Below are 22937 nucleotides of genomic sequence, written 5' to 3' on the forward strand. Positions count from 1 at the left end.
CTTACAAAAGAACGTTTATCCAGCTTATTCAACTGTGTCAGATTCGCTGTCTCACTGTCATTGGATGGTGTTACTATGTACCCTGTACACTATTTGCACTTAATTAAATGAATAGCATCGGCCAACCTAAATTCAAGGCCATGACAGTTCTATGGTCCATACTGTATGCTTAAGGAATATTTGCATAACCAAATTTCCATAGGTGAGTTTTTTCACTCAAGCATAATAATAATTTATTATGTCTCCCTTTCGTGAAATATGTCTTGCATTTCAATCTCAACAGCACAACATGAACATCACCAGGTATAGTGGAGCAGCGGATCTAAGGCACTGTATCTCAGGGCTAGAGGTGTCACAACAGACACCCTGGTTCGAATCCATGCTGTATAACAACCGGCCGTGATTGGGAGTCCCATAGGGCGGTGCACAATTGGCCCAGCATCGTCCGGGATTGGCTGGTGTAGGCCATCATTGTAAATAACAATTTGTTCTAAACTGACTTAAATAAAGGTTAAAAAAAGGTTCCCACCAAAATTATATCAACATCACACAAAAAAGAGATGACAATGCTTTGTAATGTTTTGCTAACAAGAAAGTAGTATTAGTAAGAAGGTATTGTATTCGCCTATATTGCTCAATTTCATTTCATTTTTGTGAGTCTTAACCAAAATATCAGATGGACAAAATGTTCAGCTGCCACTTTAAGGGCGGGAGGTGACCCTGGTAACGTGGCCACTCGAGCCCTTTCTCTTGACCGAGATAAAGACCGTTTCTGGTTGGATATTCAACAGATATTCACACTTTCAAGCCTCAATAGCTTTCAAACCACTTGAGCCACAGACTCCAAATAAGTGTCATCATAAGTGTCCTCATATTGGAAAAATTGTGCACAACATTGCACAGGTCTGATTTTCACGATATGGACATTAATTTGCTTTGCAAAGCTAATAAACATGTGGAAATGTGAGCAGCATTTTGTATTCCAAGTTGAATTAGTTAGGGAGCACTTTTTTGTAAACTTTTTTTACATTCAAATTTCAATAGCTCCTTGTTTCAGAATGTACACTCAGTGGGCCTACACATTGCACAACCTTTCATTTGTCCATTTTCATCTCATACAATTTTACATGAATTTTTCAAATGTTCAAATTTCAGTAGCTCCTCGCTCATGTGACCTACTGAATTCAAACAAGGTTCAGAATGTACACTCAGTTTTTTCAGCTATATATCACGTGTTCAGACTTAACTTTTGACTTTCTATTCACAAATGCAAATGTAATGCACTGTAGAGCCGTAGAGCCCTGCAAATTGACCACCCGCCTACGAGTCTGGTCATAAAGACGTTCTTACCTGCCAATACATACATCTACCTGCATTTGGCAGGTGTTAATGTTATGCCTGGTAATGAGAGTACATGCTTGGAGGGCCAATATGATTGTCTATGTTACATCTCGTTTGGTCTCATTCTGTATCATGACAAGAGTGTTGTTCTTCTTTTCCAGCCCGAAGCTTCAATGTTCAGAAAGCAGAGGCGATGCTTAGAAAGGTGAGACCCTGTTTCAAGTGTTTGTTGATCTAACAAGGTCCTCCTGTACTCTCTGATATCTAAACACTGGCTCCTTTCCTCAGGTTGACTTGTAATTATTGACTGGACATAATAATGTCTACATATCCAATTTACCATGTGCATGTTAATATACACTGTGTATCCATGATGCATTACCCTGTAATTAAAGAGTAACATGTGTTGTATTGATAAGAGAGACTAGAATGTAATAATAAAGATGGTGACATAACAAGGTGACTGTCTGGTGTCTGTAAGTTCTCCATGGTGATTGTTTAATAGAAACAATCTAGTTCTATGGAAATGTTTTCTTCTACATCAGTGGATTATAATATGGAACCCTGCAAGCTGCATCTTTCAAGCTACTTATTACACACACACACACACACACACACACACACACACACACACACACACACACACACACACACACACACACACACACACACACACACACACACACACACACACACACACACACACACACACACACACACACACACACACACACACACACACACACACACACACACGCACACACATCCTCTCTCTCTCTCTCTCACACACACACACACACACACACACACACACACACACACACACACACACACACACACACACACACACACACACACACACACACACACACACACACACACACACACACACACACACACACACACACACACACACACACACACACACACACACACACACACACACACACACAGGAGATACTAAAGTATCAGTATAAGCCTCCTGATCCCTTCCCAGAGTGCACTGCTTCCAAAATGCTCCATTATATGTGTGTTCCCTTTTGTTCAAAGTTCAAAGCCTTGAGGTTGTGTTTATCCAGAACTCCACATTATCCCACATTAAAAACACACACTTGAATCTTTTCAAAGCCAACTTTTATTCAACATAACTGTCACTGCTAAACGACTGTCCTGAACAAGAGTTTCTATCTCCTCTGTAGCATCTGGAGTTCAGGAAACACATGAAAGCAGACAGCATCATCGCTGACTGGAGGCCTCCTGAGGTGCCTGCCTGCCTGCCTGCCTGCCTGCCTGCCTGCCTGCCTGCCTGCCTGCCTGCCTGCCTGCCTGCCTGCCTGCCTGCCTGCCTGCCTGCCTGCCTGCCTGCCTGCCTGCCTGCCTGCCTGTCTGCCTGTCTGCCTGTCTGCCTGTCTGCCTGCCTTTCTGTTTGTCTGCATGCCTGTCTGTCTGCCTGTCTGCCTGTCTGTCTGCCTGTCTGCCTGCCTGTCTGCCTGTGTGTGTGCCTGTGTGTGTGCCTGTGTGTGTGTGTGCCTGCCTGCCTGCCTTTGTGTTTGTCTGTCTGGTGAAAAGGTACAGCTCCGCCTGTGACAGAGTACAGCTACACCATTAGGACTAGCAGGGTTATTACACAGTGTAATAACACCTCACAGATGTTGATACAAACTACCATCTTACACAACGCACATTATGATCATTTGTGTGGCTTTGCTCCTTTCTAGCATGGTCAGATAGAGATTGGTATGGTCACAGAATTAAATAGAACAACTATAATATATCTGGGTTGTAAAATCCTCTTGATTCTCAAGCTGTATGAGTTCTACTAATTCTTATCGAGCTGTATGAGTTCTACTAATTCTTATCGAGCTGTTTTAGTTCTACTAATTCTTATCGAGCTGTATGAGTTCTACTAATTCTTATCGAACTGTATGAGTTCTACTAATTCTTATCGAGCTGTATGAGTTCTACTAATTCTTATCGAGCTGTATGTTGGTCCCATGTTTCATAAGCTGAAATAAAAGTTCCCAGACATTTTCTTATACGCACAAAAAGCTTCTTTCTCTAAAATGTTGTGCACAATTTAGTTTACATTCCTGTTAATGAGCATTTCTCATTTGCCAAGATAATTCATCCATCTAACAGGTGTGGCATATCAAGAAGCTAATTAAACAGCATGATCATTACACAGGTCCAGTTTGTGCTGGGGACAACAAAAAGCCACTCTAAAATGTGCAGTTTTGTCACACAACACAATGCCACAGATGTCTCAAGTTTTGAGGGAGCGTGCAATTGGCATGCTGACTGCAGGAATCTCCACCAGAGCTGTTGCCAGATAATTGAATGTTCATTTCTCAACCATAAACCGCCTATAACGTTGTTTTAGAGAATTTGGCAGTACATCCAACTGGCCTCACAACCACAGATCACGTGTATGGCGTTGTGTGGGCGAGCTGTTTGCTGATGTCAACGTTGTGAACATAGTGCCCCATGGTGGCGGTGGGGTTATGGTATGGGCAGGCATAAGCTACGGCCAGCGAACACATTTGCTTTCATCAATGGCAATTTGAATGCACAGAGATACCGTGACGAGATCCTGAGGCCCATTGTCGTGCCATTCATCCGCCGCCTTCACCTCATGTTTCAGCATGATGATGCATGGCCCCATGTCACAAGGATCTGTAATCTGTAAATTCCCAGTTCTTCCATGGCCTGCATACTCACCAGACATGTCACCCATTGAGCATGTTTGGGATGCTCTGGATTGACGTGTACGACAGCGTGGTCCAGTTCCTGCCGATATCCAGCAACTTCGCACAGCCATTGAAGAGGAGTGGGACAACATTCCACAAGCCACAATCAACAGCCTGATCAACTCTACGCAAAAGAGATGTCGTCCTGCATGAGGCTAATGGTGGTCACACCAGATACTAACAGGTTTTCTAATCCACACCCCTACCTTTTTTCTTAAAGTATCTGTGACTAACAGATGCATATCTGTATTACCAGTCATGTGAAATCCACAGATTAGGGCCAAATTTATTTATTTCATTTGACTGATTTCCTTATATGAACTGTAAGTAAAATATTTGAAATTCTTGCATGTTGCGTTTACATTTTTGTTCAGTATAATTAGTCCTGTCTAAATAAAATAATTCAAAATACTTCACCAGGAAGCATGACTTAGCCACAAAAGAGAATTTGCTTCTTTTAAGAAAACTGCTGTGGATTGTTTCAAATCACAAGTGTGTTTGGGAAGCTGCAATTTGGGTTGTGTGCTTGGCAATAGGTCTAGCTGATTGAGTACTGGCTGTCAGTGAAAACGGTCTAAAAAATGTGATAAGATAATGTGTTGTGAGTATAATTTAAAATGTTGCATGAAGGAAAGGGGAATGGGGTGTGGTGAAGATATCTCCAGAATGCATATTTAGGAAAGTTCCCATTTGGCAATGTCTTATTTCTGTCTTAACTCTCCACATACACAACACATTTTTCTTCGCCTCACAAAGTCAACAAAGTCTGTTTTTTTGTATCCGTTGCCACTGATAATTCCTCAGTATTTAAAAAATCTCATCAACACTCCCGGCCTCGATAATCACCAAGCCTGAGTGTGAATTAGTAAAATATCATGATCTGATGATCCCATATATCCAGTGAAAACATCCTAAAACACAGCTTTCTGTTCCAAACTCATTTGCGCAGGAAACTTTGAGGGCCCGGAATAGGCTAGTTGATACATTGTTGCAAATTTGTTAGGACAGCTTCGGGCCAGACCCTGTGATAATTTGATACAATGCTGAATTTCACTAGCAATAGCTCAAGTTAAGACATATAGAATGGGAGGCAGACAGGTGAAGAGAGCTGAATGTGATTCAAAGGATATTTTCTTCTGATTTTATTTGTCCAGTTTAGGTCTATTTATTTTACTTAGTTGATGAAGGATGTTATAGGACTACTGCTGCATTGATCTATAGCCTATCTCTGAGTTCCATGCTCATTTCCTTAGCGGCCAATGTATCAATATGTCCATATTGCAGAGGCTAGTGCTCTTGCCATAGTTGAATTTGACTTAAGAGTGTTATGATTAACCACGTGACAATGATTTTCAGAAACTAAAATGTTATTATTGACATGAAACTGTTCCATGAAAATGTGCATGCAGTTGAAGTCGGAAGTTTACATACACTTAGATTGGAGTCATTAAAACTTGTTTTTCAACCACTCCACAAATTTCTTGTAAACAAACTATAGTCTTTGCAAGTCGGTTAGAACATCTACTTTGTGCATGACACAAGTCATTTTTCCAACAATTGTTTACAGATATTATTTCACGTATAATTCACTGTATCACAATTCCAGTGGGCCAGAAGTTTACATACACTAAGTTGACTGTGCCTTTAAACAGCTTGGAAAATTCCAGAAAATTATGTAATGGCTTTAGAAGCTTCTGATCATTTGAGTCAATTGGAGGTGTACGTGTGGATGTATTTCAAGGCCTACCTTCAAACTCAGTGCCTCTTTGCTTGACATCATGGTAAATCAAAATAAATCAGCCAAGATCTCAGAAAAAAAAATGTGTAGACCTCCACAAGTCTGGTTCATCCTTGGGAGCAATTTCCAAATGCCTGAAGGTACCACGTTCATCTGTACAAACAATAGTACGCAAGTATAAACACCATGGGACCATGCAGCCGCCATACCGCTCAGGAAGGAGATGCGTTCTTTCTCCTAGAGATGAACGTACTGGTATGAAAGTGCAAATCAATCACAGAACAACAGCAAAGGACCCTGTGAAGATGCTGGAGGAAACCGGTACAAAAGTATCGATATCCACAGTAAAACGAGTCCTATATCGACATAACCTGAAAGGCCGCTCAGCAAGGAAGAAGCCACTGTTCTAAAACCGTCATAAAAAAGCAAGACTAGGGTTTGCAACTGCACATGGGGATAAAGATTGTGTCTTTTTTGGAGAAATGTCCTCTGGTTTGATGAAACAAAATGGCCATAATGACCATCGTTATGTTTGGAAGAAAAAGGGGAAGGCTTGCAAGCTGCAGCATCAAGTTGTGGGGGTGCTTTGCTGCAGGAGGGACTGGTGCACTTCACAAAATAAATGGCATCATGAGGCAGGATAATGATGTGGATATATTGAAGCAACATCTCAAGACACCAGTCAGGAAGTTAAAGCTTGGTCGCAAATGGGTCTTCCAAATGGACAATGACCCCAAGCATACTTCCAAAGTTGTGGCAAAATGGCTTAGGGACATCAAAGTCAAGGTATTGGAGTGGCTATCACAAAGCCCTGACCTCAATCATATAGAACATTTGTGGGCAGAACTGAAAAGGCATGTGCGAGCAAGGAGACCTTACAAACCTGACTACGTTACACCAGCTCTGTCAGGAGGAATGGGCCAAAATTCACCCAACTTATTGTGGGAAGCTTGTGGAAGGCTACCCGAAACGTTTGACCCAAGTTAAACTATTTAAAGGCAATGCTACCAAATACTAATTGAGTGTATGTTTTCTTTTGACCCACTGGGAATGTGATGAAAGAAATAAAAGCTGAAATAAATAATTCTCTCTACAATTATTCTGACATTTCACATTCTTAAAATGTGAAACTGACCTAAGAAATTTTTACTAAGATTAAATGTCAGGAATTGTTAACAATGGAGTTTAAATGTATTTGGCTAAGGTGTATATAAACTTCCTACTTCAACATATAACTGGCACGCAGATCGGTAGAAAAGGTAGGATAAATTGTAAGCTTCCCCAAACTTTAAAAAACGGGCCCGCCTATGGTAATCAAAAGGCCTGTCCAACTGATTGGTTCTGGCGTCGGGTCTGACTGTATGATGTGGTTCCCCAGGTGATCGAACGGTATGTGTCCGGGGGGATGTGTGGGTACGACCTCGAGGGAAGTCCCATCTGGTACGATGTCATTGGGCCCCTGGACCCCAAAGGTCTGCTGCTGTCCTGCACCAAACAGGACTTCATGAGGACCAAGATCAGAGACACAGAAATGCTTCGCAGAGAGTGTCAGAAACAGACAGAGAAGGTACACTTTGAACTAACCTGCTTTTATATGTATGACAATATTAACAGAATTGAGCACAAACAGTGCCTTCTGAAAGCATTCACACTCCTGGACTTTTTCCACATTTATTTGTTTTACAGCCTGAATATAAAATGGATTACATGTAGATTCTTTGTCACTGGCCTACACACAATACCCCACAATGTCAAAGTGGAATTACGTATTTTTTTTCTTCATTTTGACAAATTAATTACAAATGAAAAGCTCAAATGTCAATAAGTATTCAACCCCTTTTTTATGGCAAGCCTATATACAATCAGGAGTAAAAATGTGCTTAACAAGTCACATAATAAGTTGCATGGACTCACTTTGTGTGCAGTAATAGTGTTTAACATGATTTCTGAATGACTACCTCATCTCTACACCCCACACACACAGTTTATCTGTAAGGGCCTCTTTGACAAACAGTGCATTTTAAATACCAATTCAACCACAAAGACAAGGGAGGTTTTCCAGTGCCTCGCAAAGAAGGGCACCTATTTGTAGTTGGGTACAAATAAAAAGTAGACATTGAATATCCAATTGAGCATGGTGAAGTTATTAATTGCACTTTGGATTGTGTATCAATACACCCAATCACTACAAAGAAACAGGAGTCCTTCCTTGCTCAGTTGCCTGAGAGGAAAGAAACTGCACAGGGATTTCGGCCATTGAGATCAGTGGTGACTTTAAAACAGTTTAATGGTAGGAGAAAACTGAAGATGGATCAACAACATTGTAGTTACTTGACAATACTAACCTAATTGACAGATTGAAAAGAAAGAAGCATGTACAGAATAAAAATATTCCAAAACATGCATCCTGTTTGCAACTAGGCACTAAAGTACTGCAAAAAAAGCAATGAACGTTTGGTCCTGAATACAAAGCATTATACAGTATTTGGGACAAATCGAACACAATACATAACTGAATACCACTCTTCATATTTTCAAGCATGGCGGTGGCTGCATCATGTTATGGGTATGCTTGTCATCAGCAAGGACAAGGGAGTATTTAGGTTAAAAAGAAACTGAATAGAGCTAAGCACAGGCAGAGTCCTAGAGAAAAACCTGGTTCAGTCTGCTTTCCAACAGACACTGGGAGACAAATTCACCTTTCAGCAGGACAATAACCTAAAATACAATGCGGACACCTGCTCGTCGAACATCTCATTACAAAATCATGGGCATTAATACGGAGTTGGTCCCCCCTTTGCTGCTATAACAGCCTCCACTCTTCTGGGAAGGCTTTCCACTAGATGTTGGAACGTTGCTGAGGGGACTTGCTTCCATTCAGCCAAAAGAGCGTTAGTGAGGTTGGGCACTGATGTTGGGCGATTAGGCCTGGCTCGCAGTCGGCGTTCCAATTCATCCCAAAGGTGTTTGATGGGATTGAGGTCAGGGCACTTTGTAGGCTAGTCAAGTTCTTCCACACAGATCTCGACAAACCATTTCTGTATGGACCTCGCTTTGTGCACGGGGGCATTGTCATGCTGAAACAGGAAAAGGCCTTACCCAAACTGTTGCCACAAAGTTGGAAGCACAGAATTGTCTAAAATGTGATTGTATCCTGTAGGGTTAAGATTTCCATTCACTTCAACTAACGGGCTGCTAGCTTTACACCACTCCAGCCGACACTTGGCATTGCGCATGGTGATCTTAGGCTTGTGTGTGGCTGCTTTCCCATGGAAACCCATTTCAGCTCCTAACGAACAGTTCTTGTGCTGACACTGCTTCCAGAGGCAGTTTGGAACTCGGTAGTGAGTGTTGTAACTGAGGACAGATGATTTTTATGCACCTAGCGCTTCAGCAGTCGGCAGTCCAGTTCTGTGAGCTTGTGTGGCCTATCACTTCGCGGCTGAGTCGTTGTTGCTCCGAGACGTTTCCACTTCATAATAACAGCACTTACAGTTGACCATGGCAGCTATAGCAGGGCAGAAATTTGACAAACTGACTTGTTGGAAAGGTGGCATCCTATGATGATGCCACATTGATTAGGCCATTCTACTGCAAATGTTTGTCTATGGAGATAGCATGGCTGTTTGCTCGGTATTATACACCTGTAAGCAACAGATGTGGCTGAAATTGCCAAATTTCCTCATTTGAAGCGATGTCCACATACTTTTGGCCTTGTAGTGTATGTAGATGAGATTCTTTCAATACGTTTTCAAACATTTCTAAAAACATGTTTTCACTTTGTCATGATGGAGTATTGTGTGCAGATGAGGGAGAAAATATATATATTTAATCGATTTTGAATGTATCACACAAAATGTGGAATATGTATTACAGTATGACAGGCCTTTATTCTAATCTCAGAGTGCCAGAAGCAGACAGAGAAGCTTTGACTGAGTATGATTTATTACATATATATTCAATAAGATAAGGCTTTATTTATTACAGTGCCAGAGACAGTACAGACAGACATTCATTAAAGAGATTTTTGCAACACCAAGAGTTGTGGGTTTGATTCCCGCTAGGGCCACCCATACATAAAATGTATGCACCCATGACTGTAAGACGTTTTGGATAAAAGTGTCTGCTAAATTGTGTATAATATTGTTATTATTATTATTATTATATAGAAGAACGAGAGGTTTGACCTAAAACGCTCTTAAAATATCCCCCACCCCTTTTTCACTCTCTCTCGCTCTCTCTCTCCCCTCCCCATCCCTCCCCACCTCCTCTCCTTCTCCCTCTCTCAGTTGGGCGTTAATGTGGAGACGATAACCCTGATCTATGACTGTGAGGGGACTGGGCCTGAAGCACCTGTGGAAGCCTGCTTTAGAGGCCTATGGAGAGGTGAGCCCACTGAATTAAATAGATTAGAACATAATATATACACATAATGGTTCTAAATAGTACCAGATATGGGTTCTTTGGCTTGTACCCATAGCAGCACCATTTTTGGTGCTATATACAACCCTTTTTTGAAGGGTTAATAAAGAACCATGTTCTAAATGGAACCTGTATGGTGTTATAAAGAACCCTTTCCCAAGGTTCTATAAAGAATCATTGAAAAAGGTTCTATATAGCACCAAAAATGGATTCTGCTATGGTTACAACCCTTTTGGGGTTATATAGAACCCTGTTTTATGGTTCTTTATGGAAACGTCATGTAGTAGGGTTCTTAACTCAGAAAAAAAAAAGAAACATCCTCTCACTGTCAACTGCACTTATTTAAAGAAAACTTAACACGTGTAAATATTTGTATGAACATAACAAGATTCAACAACTGAGACATAAACTGAACAAGTTCCACAGACATGTGACTAACAGAAATGGAGTAATGTGTCCCTGAACAAAGGGGGGGTCAAAATCAAAAGTAACAGTCAGTATCTGGTGTGGCCACCAGCTGCACCAAGTACTGCAGTGCATCTCCTCCTCATGGACTGCACCAGATTTGCCAGCTCTTACTGTGAGATGATACCCTGCTCTTACACCAAGGCATCTGCAAGTTCCCAGACATTTCTGGGGGGGAAATAGTCCTAGCTCTCACCCTCCGAACCAACAGGTCCCAGACGTACTCAATGGGTTTTAGATCCAGGCTCTTCACTGGCAGAACACTGACATTAATGTCTTGCAGGAAATCACACACAGAACAAGCAGTATGGCTGGTGGCATTGTCATGCTGGAGGGTCATGTCAGGATGAGCCAGCAGGAAGGATACCACATGAGGGAGGAGGATGTCTTCCCTGTAACACACAGCATTGAGATTGCCTGCAATGACAGCAAGCTCAATCCGATGATGCTGTGACACACCGTCCCAGACCATGACGGACCCTCCACCTCCAAATCGATCCCACTCCAGAGTACAGGCCTCGGTGTAACGCTCATTCCATCAACGATAAACGTGAATCCGACCATCACCCCTGGTGAGACAGTGAAGAGCCCCTTTTGCCAGTCCTGTCTGGCCCAGCGACGGTGGGTTTGTGCCCATAGGCGACGTTGTTGCCAGTGTTGTCTGGTGAGGACCTGCCTTACAACAGGTCTACAAGCCTTCAATCCAGCTTCTCTCAGCCTATTGAGGACAGTCTGAGCACTGATGGAGGGATTGTGTGTTCCTGGTGTAAATTGGGCAGTTGTTGTTGCCAGCCTGTACCTGTTCCGCAGGTGTGATGTTCGGATGTACAGATCCTGTGCAGGTGTTGTTACACGTGGTCTGCCACTGCGAGGATGATCAGCTGTCCGTCCTGTCTCCCTGCAGCGCTGTCTTAGGCGTCGCACAGTATGGACATTGCAATTTATTGCCCTGGCCACATCTGCAGTTCTCATTCCTCCTTACAGCATGCCTAAGGCACGTTCACGCAGATGAGCAGGGACCCTGGGCATCTTTCATTTGGTGTTTTTCAGAGTCAGTAGAAATGTCTCTTTAGTGTCCTAAGTTTTCATAACTGTGACCTTAATTGCCTACCATCTGTAAGCTGTTAGTGTATTAACGACTGTTCCACAGGTGCATGTTCATTAATTGTTTATGGTTCATTGAACACGCATGGGAAACAGTGTTTAAGCCCTTTACAATGAAGATGTGGGAAGTTATTTAGATTTTTATGAATTATATTTGAAAGTCAGGGTCCTGAAAAAGGGACGTTTCTTTTTTTGCTGAGTTTATAAAAAACCTTTCTCAATCTGAAAGGTTCTTTGTAGATCCTGTAGAAGAACCATACAGGTTTTTATTCTGGTCAGTCATATTATATTATATATATTCTAATGAGCCACCTCGCCTACATTTAATTATCACTAAAAGAGCAAAGAACCCTTTTGTGAACTTTAAAGAACCATTGAAGAACAGAACTCAAAGGGTTATTTGAGTAATTATGGCTCCACATAGAACCATCACCCTTCCTTAAGATCCCTTGGGGAACCCTCATATTTTAGTGTTTATGCATCTCTATGGGTGAGACCACCATGAATAGAAATGTCTGAAAAACAAAGTGTCTGTCTGGCTGGCTGTTGTCTGTCTTGCTGGCTGTCTGTCTGTGTGGCCATTGTATGGCTGGCTGTTGTCTGTCTGTTGCTGGCTGGCTGTCCCTTTCTAATACTGTTGCAGATTCTTACCATGTTTGAGGAGAACTATCCTGAAGGACTCAAGAGGGTGTTTCTCATCAAGAGTGAGTCATCTAGATTCTGCATGTTTGTATGTGTGTATGAGTGCATGTTTGTGTGTGTGTGTGTGTGTGTGTGTGTGTGTGTGTGTGTGTGTGTGTGTGTGTGTGTGTGTGTGTGTGTGTGTGTGTGTGTGTGTGTGTGTGTGTGTGTGTGTGTGTGTGTGTGTGTGTGTGTGTGTGTGTGTGTGTGTGGTATCTAAGTCTTACAATATCTATCAATAAAATGTCACGGGAGGTTGGTGGCACCTTAATTGGGGAGGACGGGCTTGTGGTAATGGCTGGAGCAGAATTATTTTGAGCTGTCCTCCCCTCAGCAGCCTCCTGTGTTGTGCGTGCGTCCGGGTGTGTATTTATAGTGCCTCTCTCTCCCTGAAGCTCCTAAGCTATTCCCGATGGCCTACAACCTGGTCAAACACTTCCTGAGTGAAGAGACACGTCACAAGATCATCATTCTGGGATGTGAGTACTGTGTTCCTATATATACTACACACTAGGGAGCAGTTACAGTATATGTGAGGTATTTTTCTTATCAATATGGACTATTGGAATATGGTTTCTGTAAATGAGAAAATATCACCTAATATTGCTCTTTGACATGGTATGTGTCTGTCCAGGGCTCTCCTGTCTAGTCAACGGTTCTCCTACCCTGTTCCTGGAGAGCTACCGTACTGTAGATTTTTACTCCAACCCTAATCTAATTGGTTGATAAGCTGAATCAGGTTAGTTACAACAGGTAGTAACAACAGTTGGAGCAAAAGCCTACAGGAGGGTAGCTGTCCAGGAACAGGGTTGCAGAGCCCTGGTCTGTATCGTTTTGAGATGTCACTTCTCGCCATTAGGGGGCAATCTCACATCAGGTGGTGGTGGGCCAAGTGTACAGCTGTAACAAACATTTGAACCTCCCCTGTCTTTCTCTCCCCCTCTCTTTTCCCCCTCTCTCCATCTCTAGCTAACTGGCAGGAGGTGTTACTTAAGCACATTGACCCGGAGCAACTCCCGGTGGCGTACGGAGGAACCCTTACTGACCCTGATGGTGACCCTCGCTGTCGAACCATGGTGAGAAAGAGGGAGGGAGGGAGCGAGGTAACTTCCACAAAGCTGTGCACGATCTGAGAGACAAGGCAAGAAGGGATTCTATACCATCAAAAGGAACATCAAGTTCGACATCCAATTAAGATTTGGCTAAAAATAATTGAATCAGTTAAAGAACCCATTGCCCTTTATGGTTGTGAGGTCTGGGGTCCACTCACCAACTAAGAATTCACAAAATGGGACAAACACCAAATTGAGACTGCATGCATTATTTTGACAATAAAATATCCTCCTTGTACAACGTAAAACACCAAATGCAGAGCAGAACTAGGCTGAGACCAGAAAAAAGCTTTTCAATTCTACAACCACCTAAAAGGAAGCGATTCCCAAACCTTCCATAACAAAGCCATCACCTACAGAGAGATGAACCTGGAGAAGAGTCCCTTAAGCAAGCTGGTCCTGGGGCTCTGTTCACAAAGAGACCCCACAGAGCCCCAGGACAGCAACACAATTAGACCCAACCAAATCATGAGAAAACAAAAAGATAATTACTTGACACATTGGAAAGAATTTACCAAAACACAGAGCGAACTAGAATGCTATTTGGCCCTAAACAGAGAGTACACAGTGACAGAATACCTGTCCACTGTGACTGGCCCTAAACAGAGAGTACACAGTGGCAGAATACCTGTCCACTGTGACTGGCCCTAAACAGAGAGTACACAGTGGCAGAATACCTGTCCACTGTGACTGGCCCTAAACAGAGAGTACACCGTGGCAGATACCTGTCCACTATGACTGGCCCTAAACAGAGAGTACACCGTGGCAGAATACCTGTCCACTGTGACTGGCCCTAAACAGAGAGTACACCATGGCAGAACACCTGTCCACTGTGACTGGCCCTAAACAGAGAGTACACAGTGGCAGAATACCTGTCCACTGTGACTGGCCCTAAACAGAGAGTACACAGTGGCAGAATACCTGTCCACTGTGACTGGCCCTAAACAGAGAGTACACAGTGGCAGAATACCTGTCCTCTGTGACTGGCCCTAAACAGAGAGTACACAGTGGCAGAATACCTGTCCACTGTGACTGGCCCTAAACAGAGAGTACACAGTGGCAGAATACCTGTCCACTGTGACTGGCCCTAAACAGAGAGTACACAGTGGCAGAATACCTGTCCACTGTGACTGGCCCTAAACAGAGAGTACACAGTGGCAGAATACCTGTCCACTGTGACTGGCCCTAAACAGAGAGTACACCGTGGCAGAATACCTGTCCACTGTGACTGGCCCTAAACAGAGAGTACACCGTGTGCAGAATACCTGTCCACTGTGACTGGCCCTAAACAGAGAGTACACCGTGGCAGAATACCTGCCCACTGTGACTGGCCCTAAACAGAGAGTACACAGTGGCAGAATACCTGCCCTCTGTGACTGGCCCTAAACAGAGAGTACACAGTGGCAGAATACCTGTCCACTGTGACTGGCCCTAAACAGAGAGTACACAGTGGCAGAATACCTGTCCACTGTGACTGGCCCTAAACAGAGAGTACACAGTGGCAGAATACCTGTCCACTGTGACTGGCCCTAAACAGAGAGTACACAGTGGCAGAATACCTGTCCACTGTGACTGGCCCTAAACAGAGAGTACACCGTGGCAGATTACCTGTCCACTGTGACTGGCCCTAAACAGAGAGTACACAGTGGCAGAATACCTGTCCACTGTGACTGGCCCTAAACAGAGAGTACACAGTGGCAGAATACCTGTCCACTGTGACTGGCCCTAAACAGAGAGTACACAGTGGCAGAATACCTGTCCACTGTGACTGGCCCTAAACAGAGAGTACACAGTGGCAGAATACCTGTCCACTGTGACTGGCCCTAAACAGAGAGTACACAGTGGCAGAATACCTGTCCACTGTGACTGGCCCTAAACAGAGAGTACACAGTGGCAGAATACCTGTCCACTGTGATTGGCCCAGAATTAAGGAAAGCAATAAGTGTTTTTTGTTGTTGTTTTATTTAACCCTTATTTGACCAGGTAAGTTGACTGAGAACACATTCTCATTTACAGCAACAACCTGAGGAATAGTTACAGGGGAGAGGAGGGGGATGAATGAGCCAATTGGAAACTGGGGATGATTAGGTGACCTTGATAGTCAGATTGGGAATTTAGCCAGGACACCGGGGTTAACACCCCTACTCTTATGATAAGTGCCATGGGATCTTTAGTGACCACAGACTCTTGCTATAGCCTTGTTATTGAGAGAGGCCGTCGTAGGCAGACCTGGCTCTCAAGAGAAGACCGGCTATGTGCACACTGCCCACAAGATGAGGTGGAAACTGAGCTGCACTTCCTAACCTCCTGCCAAATCTACGACCATATTAGAGACACATATTTCCCTCAGATTACACAGACCCACAAAGAATTCGAAAAACAAATCCAATTTTGATAAACTCCCATATCTATTGGGTGAAATACTTTAGTTTGCCATCACAGCAGCAAGATTTGTGACCTGTTGCCACAAGAAAAGGGCAGCCAGTGAAGAACAAACACCATTGTAAATACAACCCATATTAATGTTGATTTATTCTCCCTTTACACATCGAGAGAGAGAGAGAGAGAGAGAGAGAGAGAGAGAGAGAGAGAGAGAGAGAGAGAGAGAGAGAGAGAGAGAGAGAGAGAGAGAGAGAGAGAGAGAGAGAGAGAGAGAGAGAGAGAGAGAGAGAGAGAGAGAGAGAGAGAGAGAGAGAGAGAGAGAGAGAGAGAGAGAGAGAGAGAGAGAGAGAGAGAGAGAGAGAGAGAGAGAGAGAGAGAGAGAGAGGTGTTTGTGCATGAATTGATGTGTGTGTTGTGGTGGTAGATAAACTATGGTGGTACGGTGCCCAGGTCGTACTATGTTCAGGACAATATGGTCAAGGTCCAGTACGACAACAGTGTGACCATCAGCCGAGGCTCTGCCTTCACACTGGAGTATGACATCACCAACCCCAGCAGCATCCTCAGGTAACCAACCTTTAACCCTGACAACTGACTTACCTTACTTCCCAAACCTGGCTGTAATCTTTGACCTTAAAGCTGAAATCTGCATAAGGTGAAACCGTGTTACTGTTCGCCTTTGTTGTTTTTGTTTCTGAAACAAACAAAAAATCTGCAGTACTTATTGTGTTCTATCTCTCATGCAGTGATGCCTGAGGGAAAACAACAGTGTTTGTTATTTGTAGTAACTTCTTAGTTGTTGTAATATCCCAAACGGACGTGGCAGTTTCACCATTAAGGATTCCAGCTTTAAGTCTGACCAAACACACTAGAGTTAAACCCTGACCCCAAACTGACATGGGTGTCTTCCATATTGATTTCTCCTACCCAGTGGTGATTTCAAATCAGTGCAGATGAAGGAGAGGAAGCCACTTTACACTATTGAGATGCAGCCCTGGTAAAGATGTCACGTGGAGTAACACCTCCCCTCCTCTCTTCTCGTCCATCTTCCTTCCTCCTTCCCTCTATCTCCCCACATCCCTCCATTCCTCTCTCCCTCTCCTCCCCCTTCTCCCTCCATCTCCTCCTCCACCCTCTCCTCTCTAGGTGGCAGTTTGCCAGTGATGGGGCAGACATAGGCTTTGGGGTGTTCATGCGGACCCAGGAGGGGGATGGGGCTCAGAAGGTGGGGGACATGCTGCAGGTGGTGCCTAGTGAACGCTACAACTCACACATGGTCCCAGAGGACCGCTCACTCACCTGCCCCGAGCCTGGAACTTGTGAGTACACACCAATGGAGGCTGCTGAGCGGAGGACGGCTCATAATAATGGCTGGAACAGAGCGAATGGAATGGTATCAAACTATGTGTTTGATGTATTTGATACTATCCTACTCATTCCGCTCCAGCCATTACCACGAGTCCATCCTCCCCAATTAAGGTGCCACCAACCTCCTGTGGTACACACACACACACACATTGGTAGAGACACACACAGATACACACACACACACATAGATGAACACATACAAACAAAGATGTTTAGACCCCTTATTTTTTTCTACATTTTGTTACGTTACAGCCTTATACTAGAATTGATTAAATAAATTAAAATCCTCATCAATCTGCACACAATACCACATAATGACAAAGCAAAAACAAGTTTTTAGACATTTTTGCTCATTTATAAAAAATAAAAAACAGAAATACCTAATTTAAATAAGTATTCAGACCCTTTGTTATTAGACTTGACATTGAGCTCAGGTGCATCCTGTTTCCATTGATCATCCTTGAGAGTCCACCTGTGATCATCCATGAGAGTTCACCTGTGGTAAAATCCATTGATTGGACATGATTTGTAAAGGCACACACCTGTCTATATAAGGTCCCACAGTTGACAGTTGCATGTCAGCAAAAACCAAGCCATGAGGTCGAAGGAATTGTCCGTTGAGCTCTGAGACAGGATTGTGTCGAGGCACAGATCTGGGGAAGGGTACCAAAAAAGATCATCAGTATTGAAGGTCCCCAAGAACACAGTGGCCTCCATCATTCTTAAATGGAAGAAGTTTAGAGCCACCAAGAGCACCATTCCTAGAGCTGTCCGCACGGCCAAACTGAGCAATCGGGGAAGAATGGCCTTGGTCAGGTAGGTGACCAAGAACCCGATTTTCACTCTGACTCCAGCGTTCCTCTGTGGAGATGGGAGAACCTTCCAGAAGAAATTCACCTCTGCCGCACTCCACCAATCAGGCCTTTATGGTAGAGTGGCCAGACGGAAGCCACTCCTCAGTAAAAGGCACACAACAGCCCGCTTGGAGTCTGCCAAAAGGCACCTAAAGAACTTTCGGACTATGTGAAACAAGATTCTCTGGTCTGATGAAACCAAGATTGAATTCCAAGTGCCACATCTGGAGGAAACCAGGCACGGCTCATCACCTGGCCAATACCATCCCTATGGTGAAGCGTAGTGGGGCTAAATCATGCTGAGGGGATGTTTTTCAGTGACAGGGACTGGGAGACTAGTCAGGATCGAGGCAAAGATGAATGGAGCAAAGTACAGAGAGATCCTTGATGAAGACCTGCTTCAGAGCTCTCAGGATCTCAGACTGGGGCGAAGGTTCACCTTCCAACAGGACAACGACCAAAAGCACACAGCCTAGACAACGCAGGAGTGGCTTCGGGACAAGTCTCTGAATGTCCTTGCGTGGCCCAGCCAAAGGCCGGACTTGAACCCGATCAAACATCTCTGGAGAGACCTGAAAATAGCTGTGCAGCAACGCTCCCCATCCAACCTGACAGAGCTTGAGAGGATCTGCAGAGATAAATGGGAGAAATTCCCCAAATACAGGTGTGCCAAGCTGGTAGCATCATACCCAAGAAGACTCAATGCTATAATCGCTGCCAAAGGTGCTTCAACAAAGTACTGAGTAAAGGGTCTGAATACTTAGGTAAATGTGATATTTCAGTTATATGAAAAAATGTTTTTTGCATTGTCATTATGGGGTGTAGATTGATGAGGGGGAAAAACTATTTAATAAATTTTAGAATAAGGCTGTAATGCAACAAAATGTGGAAAAGTGAAGGGGTCTGAATACTTTCCTGAATGCCTTTTATACACATGCACAAACAAATAGACACTCACACTAACAGATACAGCTATACAGATACACACATACAGCCAGACAGATACACACATACAGCCAGACAGATACACACATACATACAGCCAGACAGATACACACATACAGCCAGACAGATACACACATACATACAGCCAGACAGATACACACATACAGCCAGACAGATACACACATACAGCCAGACAGATACACACATACAGCCAGACAGATACACACATACAGCTATACAGATACACACATACAGCCAGACAGATACACACATACAGCCAGACAGATACACACATACAGCCAGACAGATACACACATACAGCCAGACAGATACACACATACAGCCAGACAGATACACACATACAGCCAGACAGATACACACATACAGCCAGACAGATACACACATACAGCCAGACAGATACACACATACAGCCAGACAGATACACACATACAGCCAGACAGATACACACATACAGCCAGACAGATACACACATACAGCCAGACAGATACACACATACAGCCAGACAGATACACACATACAGCCAGACAGATACACACATACAGCCAGACAGATACACACATACAGCCAGACAGATACACACATACAGCCAGACAGATACACACATACAGCCAGACAGATACACACATACAGCCAGACAGATACACACATACAGCCAGACAGACAGATACACACATACAGCCAGACAGATACACACATACAGCCAGACAGATACACACATACAGCCAGACAGATACACACATACAGCCAGACAGATACACACAGCCAGACAGATACCAGCCAGACAGATACACACATACAGCCAGACAGATACACACATACAGCCAGACAGATACACACATACAGCCAGACAGATACACACATACAGCCAGACAGATACACACATACAGCCAGACAGATACACACATACAGCCAGACAGATACACACATACAGCCAGACAGATACACACATACAGCCAGACAGATACACACATACAGCCAGACAGATACACACATACAGCCAGACAGATACACACATACAGCCAGACAGATACACACATACAGCCAGACAGATACACACATACAGCCAGACAGATACACACATACAGCCAGACAGATACACACATACAGCCAGACAGATACACACATACAGCCAGACCGATACACACATACAGCCAGACAGATACACACATACAGCCAGACAGATACACACATACAGCTATACAGATACACACATACAGATACACACATACAGCCAGACTGATACACACATACAGCCAGACAGATACACACATACAGCCAGACAGATACACACATACAGCTATACAGATACACACATACAGCCAGACAGATACACACATACAGCCAGACAGATACACACATACAGCCAGACAGATACACACATACAGCCAGACAGATACACACATACAGCTATACAGATACACACATACAGCCAGACAGATACACACATACAGCCAGACAGATACACACATACAGCCAGACAGATACACACATACAGCCAGACAGATACACACATACAGCCAGACAGATACACACATACAGCCAGACAGATACACACATACAGCCAGACAGATACACATATACAGCCAGACAGATACACACATACAGCCAGACAGATACACAGTAGTAATTCTGTATTGTGTCCTGTGTGTAGACGTGCTGCGTTTTGACAACACCTACAGCGTGCTGCAGTCGAAGAAGATCAGCTACACTGTCAATGTTCTACTGCCAGACGGACAGACACAGAGCCCTAGGAGTATCAGAGGGGGTGGACGGCTGGAGTAACACACACACACACACACAAAACACACGTACTGACAGACAGACACAGAGCCCTAGGAGTATCAGAGGGGGTGGACGGCTGGAGTAACACACACACACACACACAAAACACACGTACTGACAGACAGACACAGAGCCCTAGGAGTATCAGAGGGGGTGGACGGCTGGAGTAACACACACACACAACACACACACACACGTACTGCCAGACAGACACAGAGCCCTAGGATTGTCAGAGGGGATGGAAAGCTGGAGTAACACACACACACAACACACACACACACACGTACTGCCAGACAGACACAGGAATCTGGCATCACACACAAACACAGGAATATGAGTTCTGGGGGAGTGAAGATAGCAACGTAGAGTATACAGTGCAGTTTAAACACCACTGTTCTCAGTTATGAGCATTAGCTATTATGACAGGACATTTTCCAATGCTTTTCTAGAAAAAAGGATCTGTACAAGCATTTTGTTGTACAAGAGTCATGTTAGGTTTGAGTTAGGACTATACGTCTTTGTTTTATAGTATTGTGTGAATGGAATAGCGACAGTTTTCAGCACAGAAAAGACACTTTGTTATATAGGATACATTAGTTCAATGTAAAAAGACAAACGGTGCATGTGGAATGAATGAAGGAATGATTATGAAGTGGAGCAATGAATATAGTTTAGTGTTTTCACTAACGATGCCTCATTAACAGTTTCATTAACAATTGTATTAATTGACAGACGATAGATAGGCTACATATATAGGTTGTTGTACTATTATAGCAACCCTAAAGAGATGATTCTTACACAATGTTAAGATGCACTCATTGTCAATAGATCAGTCATTCTAGAAAGGCTATCTCTCATAATCGTAAAATCTTTATTTTCAAAATGCAAGTTGAATCCTGAAAATGTTTAAGCTGTTTCTTGATCAGAATTATGTTCATAATATTCAGCTTTTGTAGAATCATGACATATTAAATGTTCTTGTACCATGATTATTTTTTTGAAGAATAAATGTTATTTGACTGCTCTATTTTAAAAGCGCTTCCCAATCAGGGATATTCCGTTTTTGTCCACTAGATGGCAATATAAGATCGCATAAAAACTACTATCATTGGATAAAACACAACCGTGATTTCTACAGTATCGTGTTATTGTTACGTAGCTCTAGGTCACGGAAAAGTCATTGAATTTTTTTAGATCATGGATCAGCAGAGAATTAAGTCACCTCTACCTCACTAGGCTACTACACGGTGACATATTTAAAACTGGTACGCACAAATTGAATAGCCTAAAGCATAGGTTTATTGTTTTTTATAAGAGATTAGATTATTTCAATCATTAAGCCTTTTAGCCTAAATTGTTTTTTTATTCATATTTTAGTCTGTTTAAAAATGCACGTGGAGCATAAAACTTTAACACGTTTTGTTGTTGATGTCCTTGTTGTCCACCCTTTGTTTTTGACCCATCCATCCCTTAAGAGATTGAGAGACAATCAGCTCAGAGTCACATCTATAATAATAATAATAATAATATATGCCATTTAGCAGACGCTTTTATCCAAAGCGACTTACAGTCATGTGTGCGTACATTCTACGTACCAGTAACCGCCGGGAATGACCATCGACTATCCATCTGCTTTGCCACTGAGCACAGATGTTACCACATCATGCACATCTTTGGTTTGGTTGAGTGGTCTTCAACTCTGAATCCCATCTAAAAGACAACAACTTTTAGACAGGGTCTTTTGGTTGAAACTTAAATTGAACTGAGACCCACTGTTGCCCACACTGCGGTCCCTGGCCGCCAGAGCCAGAGAGATGCAGTGTGCCGACCCTTTACATAACAGCTGGGTCTTTGACTGTCTATAAACCACAGGGTTCACTCTGCCACATTGCCTTGGTCCTTTATGGCAAAATGTAATGATGCAATTTAATTAGGGATAATATGCCTTGGGCTGATATCAAGACGCATGACATGG

The 22937-nt window shown here is 43.3% G+C and overlaps 1 protein-coding gene across 1 annotated transcript in view; it reads left to right on the plus strand.

Moving 5' to 3' along the window:
- The window catches only part of sec14l7 (SEC14-like lipid binding 7), a 28013-nt gene extending 6062 nt beyond the window's left edge, over positions 1-21951 (plus strand). The window contains 11 exon segments of the mRNA XM_046290274.1: positions 1503-1546; positions 2541-2603; positions 7205-7393; positions 10116-10160; positions 10162-10212; positions 12461-12521; positions 12894-12977; positions 13468-13574; positions 16417-16559; positions 17139-17311; positions 20832-21951. Coding sequence (XP_046146230.1) covers positions 1503-1546; positions 2541-2603; positions 7205-7393; positions 10116-10160; positions 10162-10212; positions 12461-12521; positions 12894-12977; positions 13468-13574; positions 16417-16559; positions 17139-17311; positions 20832-20962 — 1091 coding nt within the window. The 3' untranslated portion in view covers positions 20963-21951.
- Positions 21952-22937: the final 986 nt, after the last annotated feature.

Source organism: Oncorhynchus gorbuscha, linkage group LG11 (genome assembly GCF_021184085.1).
Source record: "Oncorhynchus gorbuscha isolate QuinsamMale2020 ecotype Even-year linkage group LG11, OgorEven_v1.0, whole genome shotgun sequence".
Taxonomy (NCBI): domain Eukaryota; kingdom Metazoa; phylum Chordata; class Actinopteri; order Salmoniformes; family Salmonidae; genus Oncorhynchus; species Oncorhynchus gorbuscha.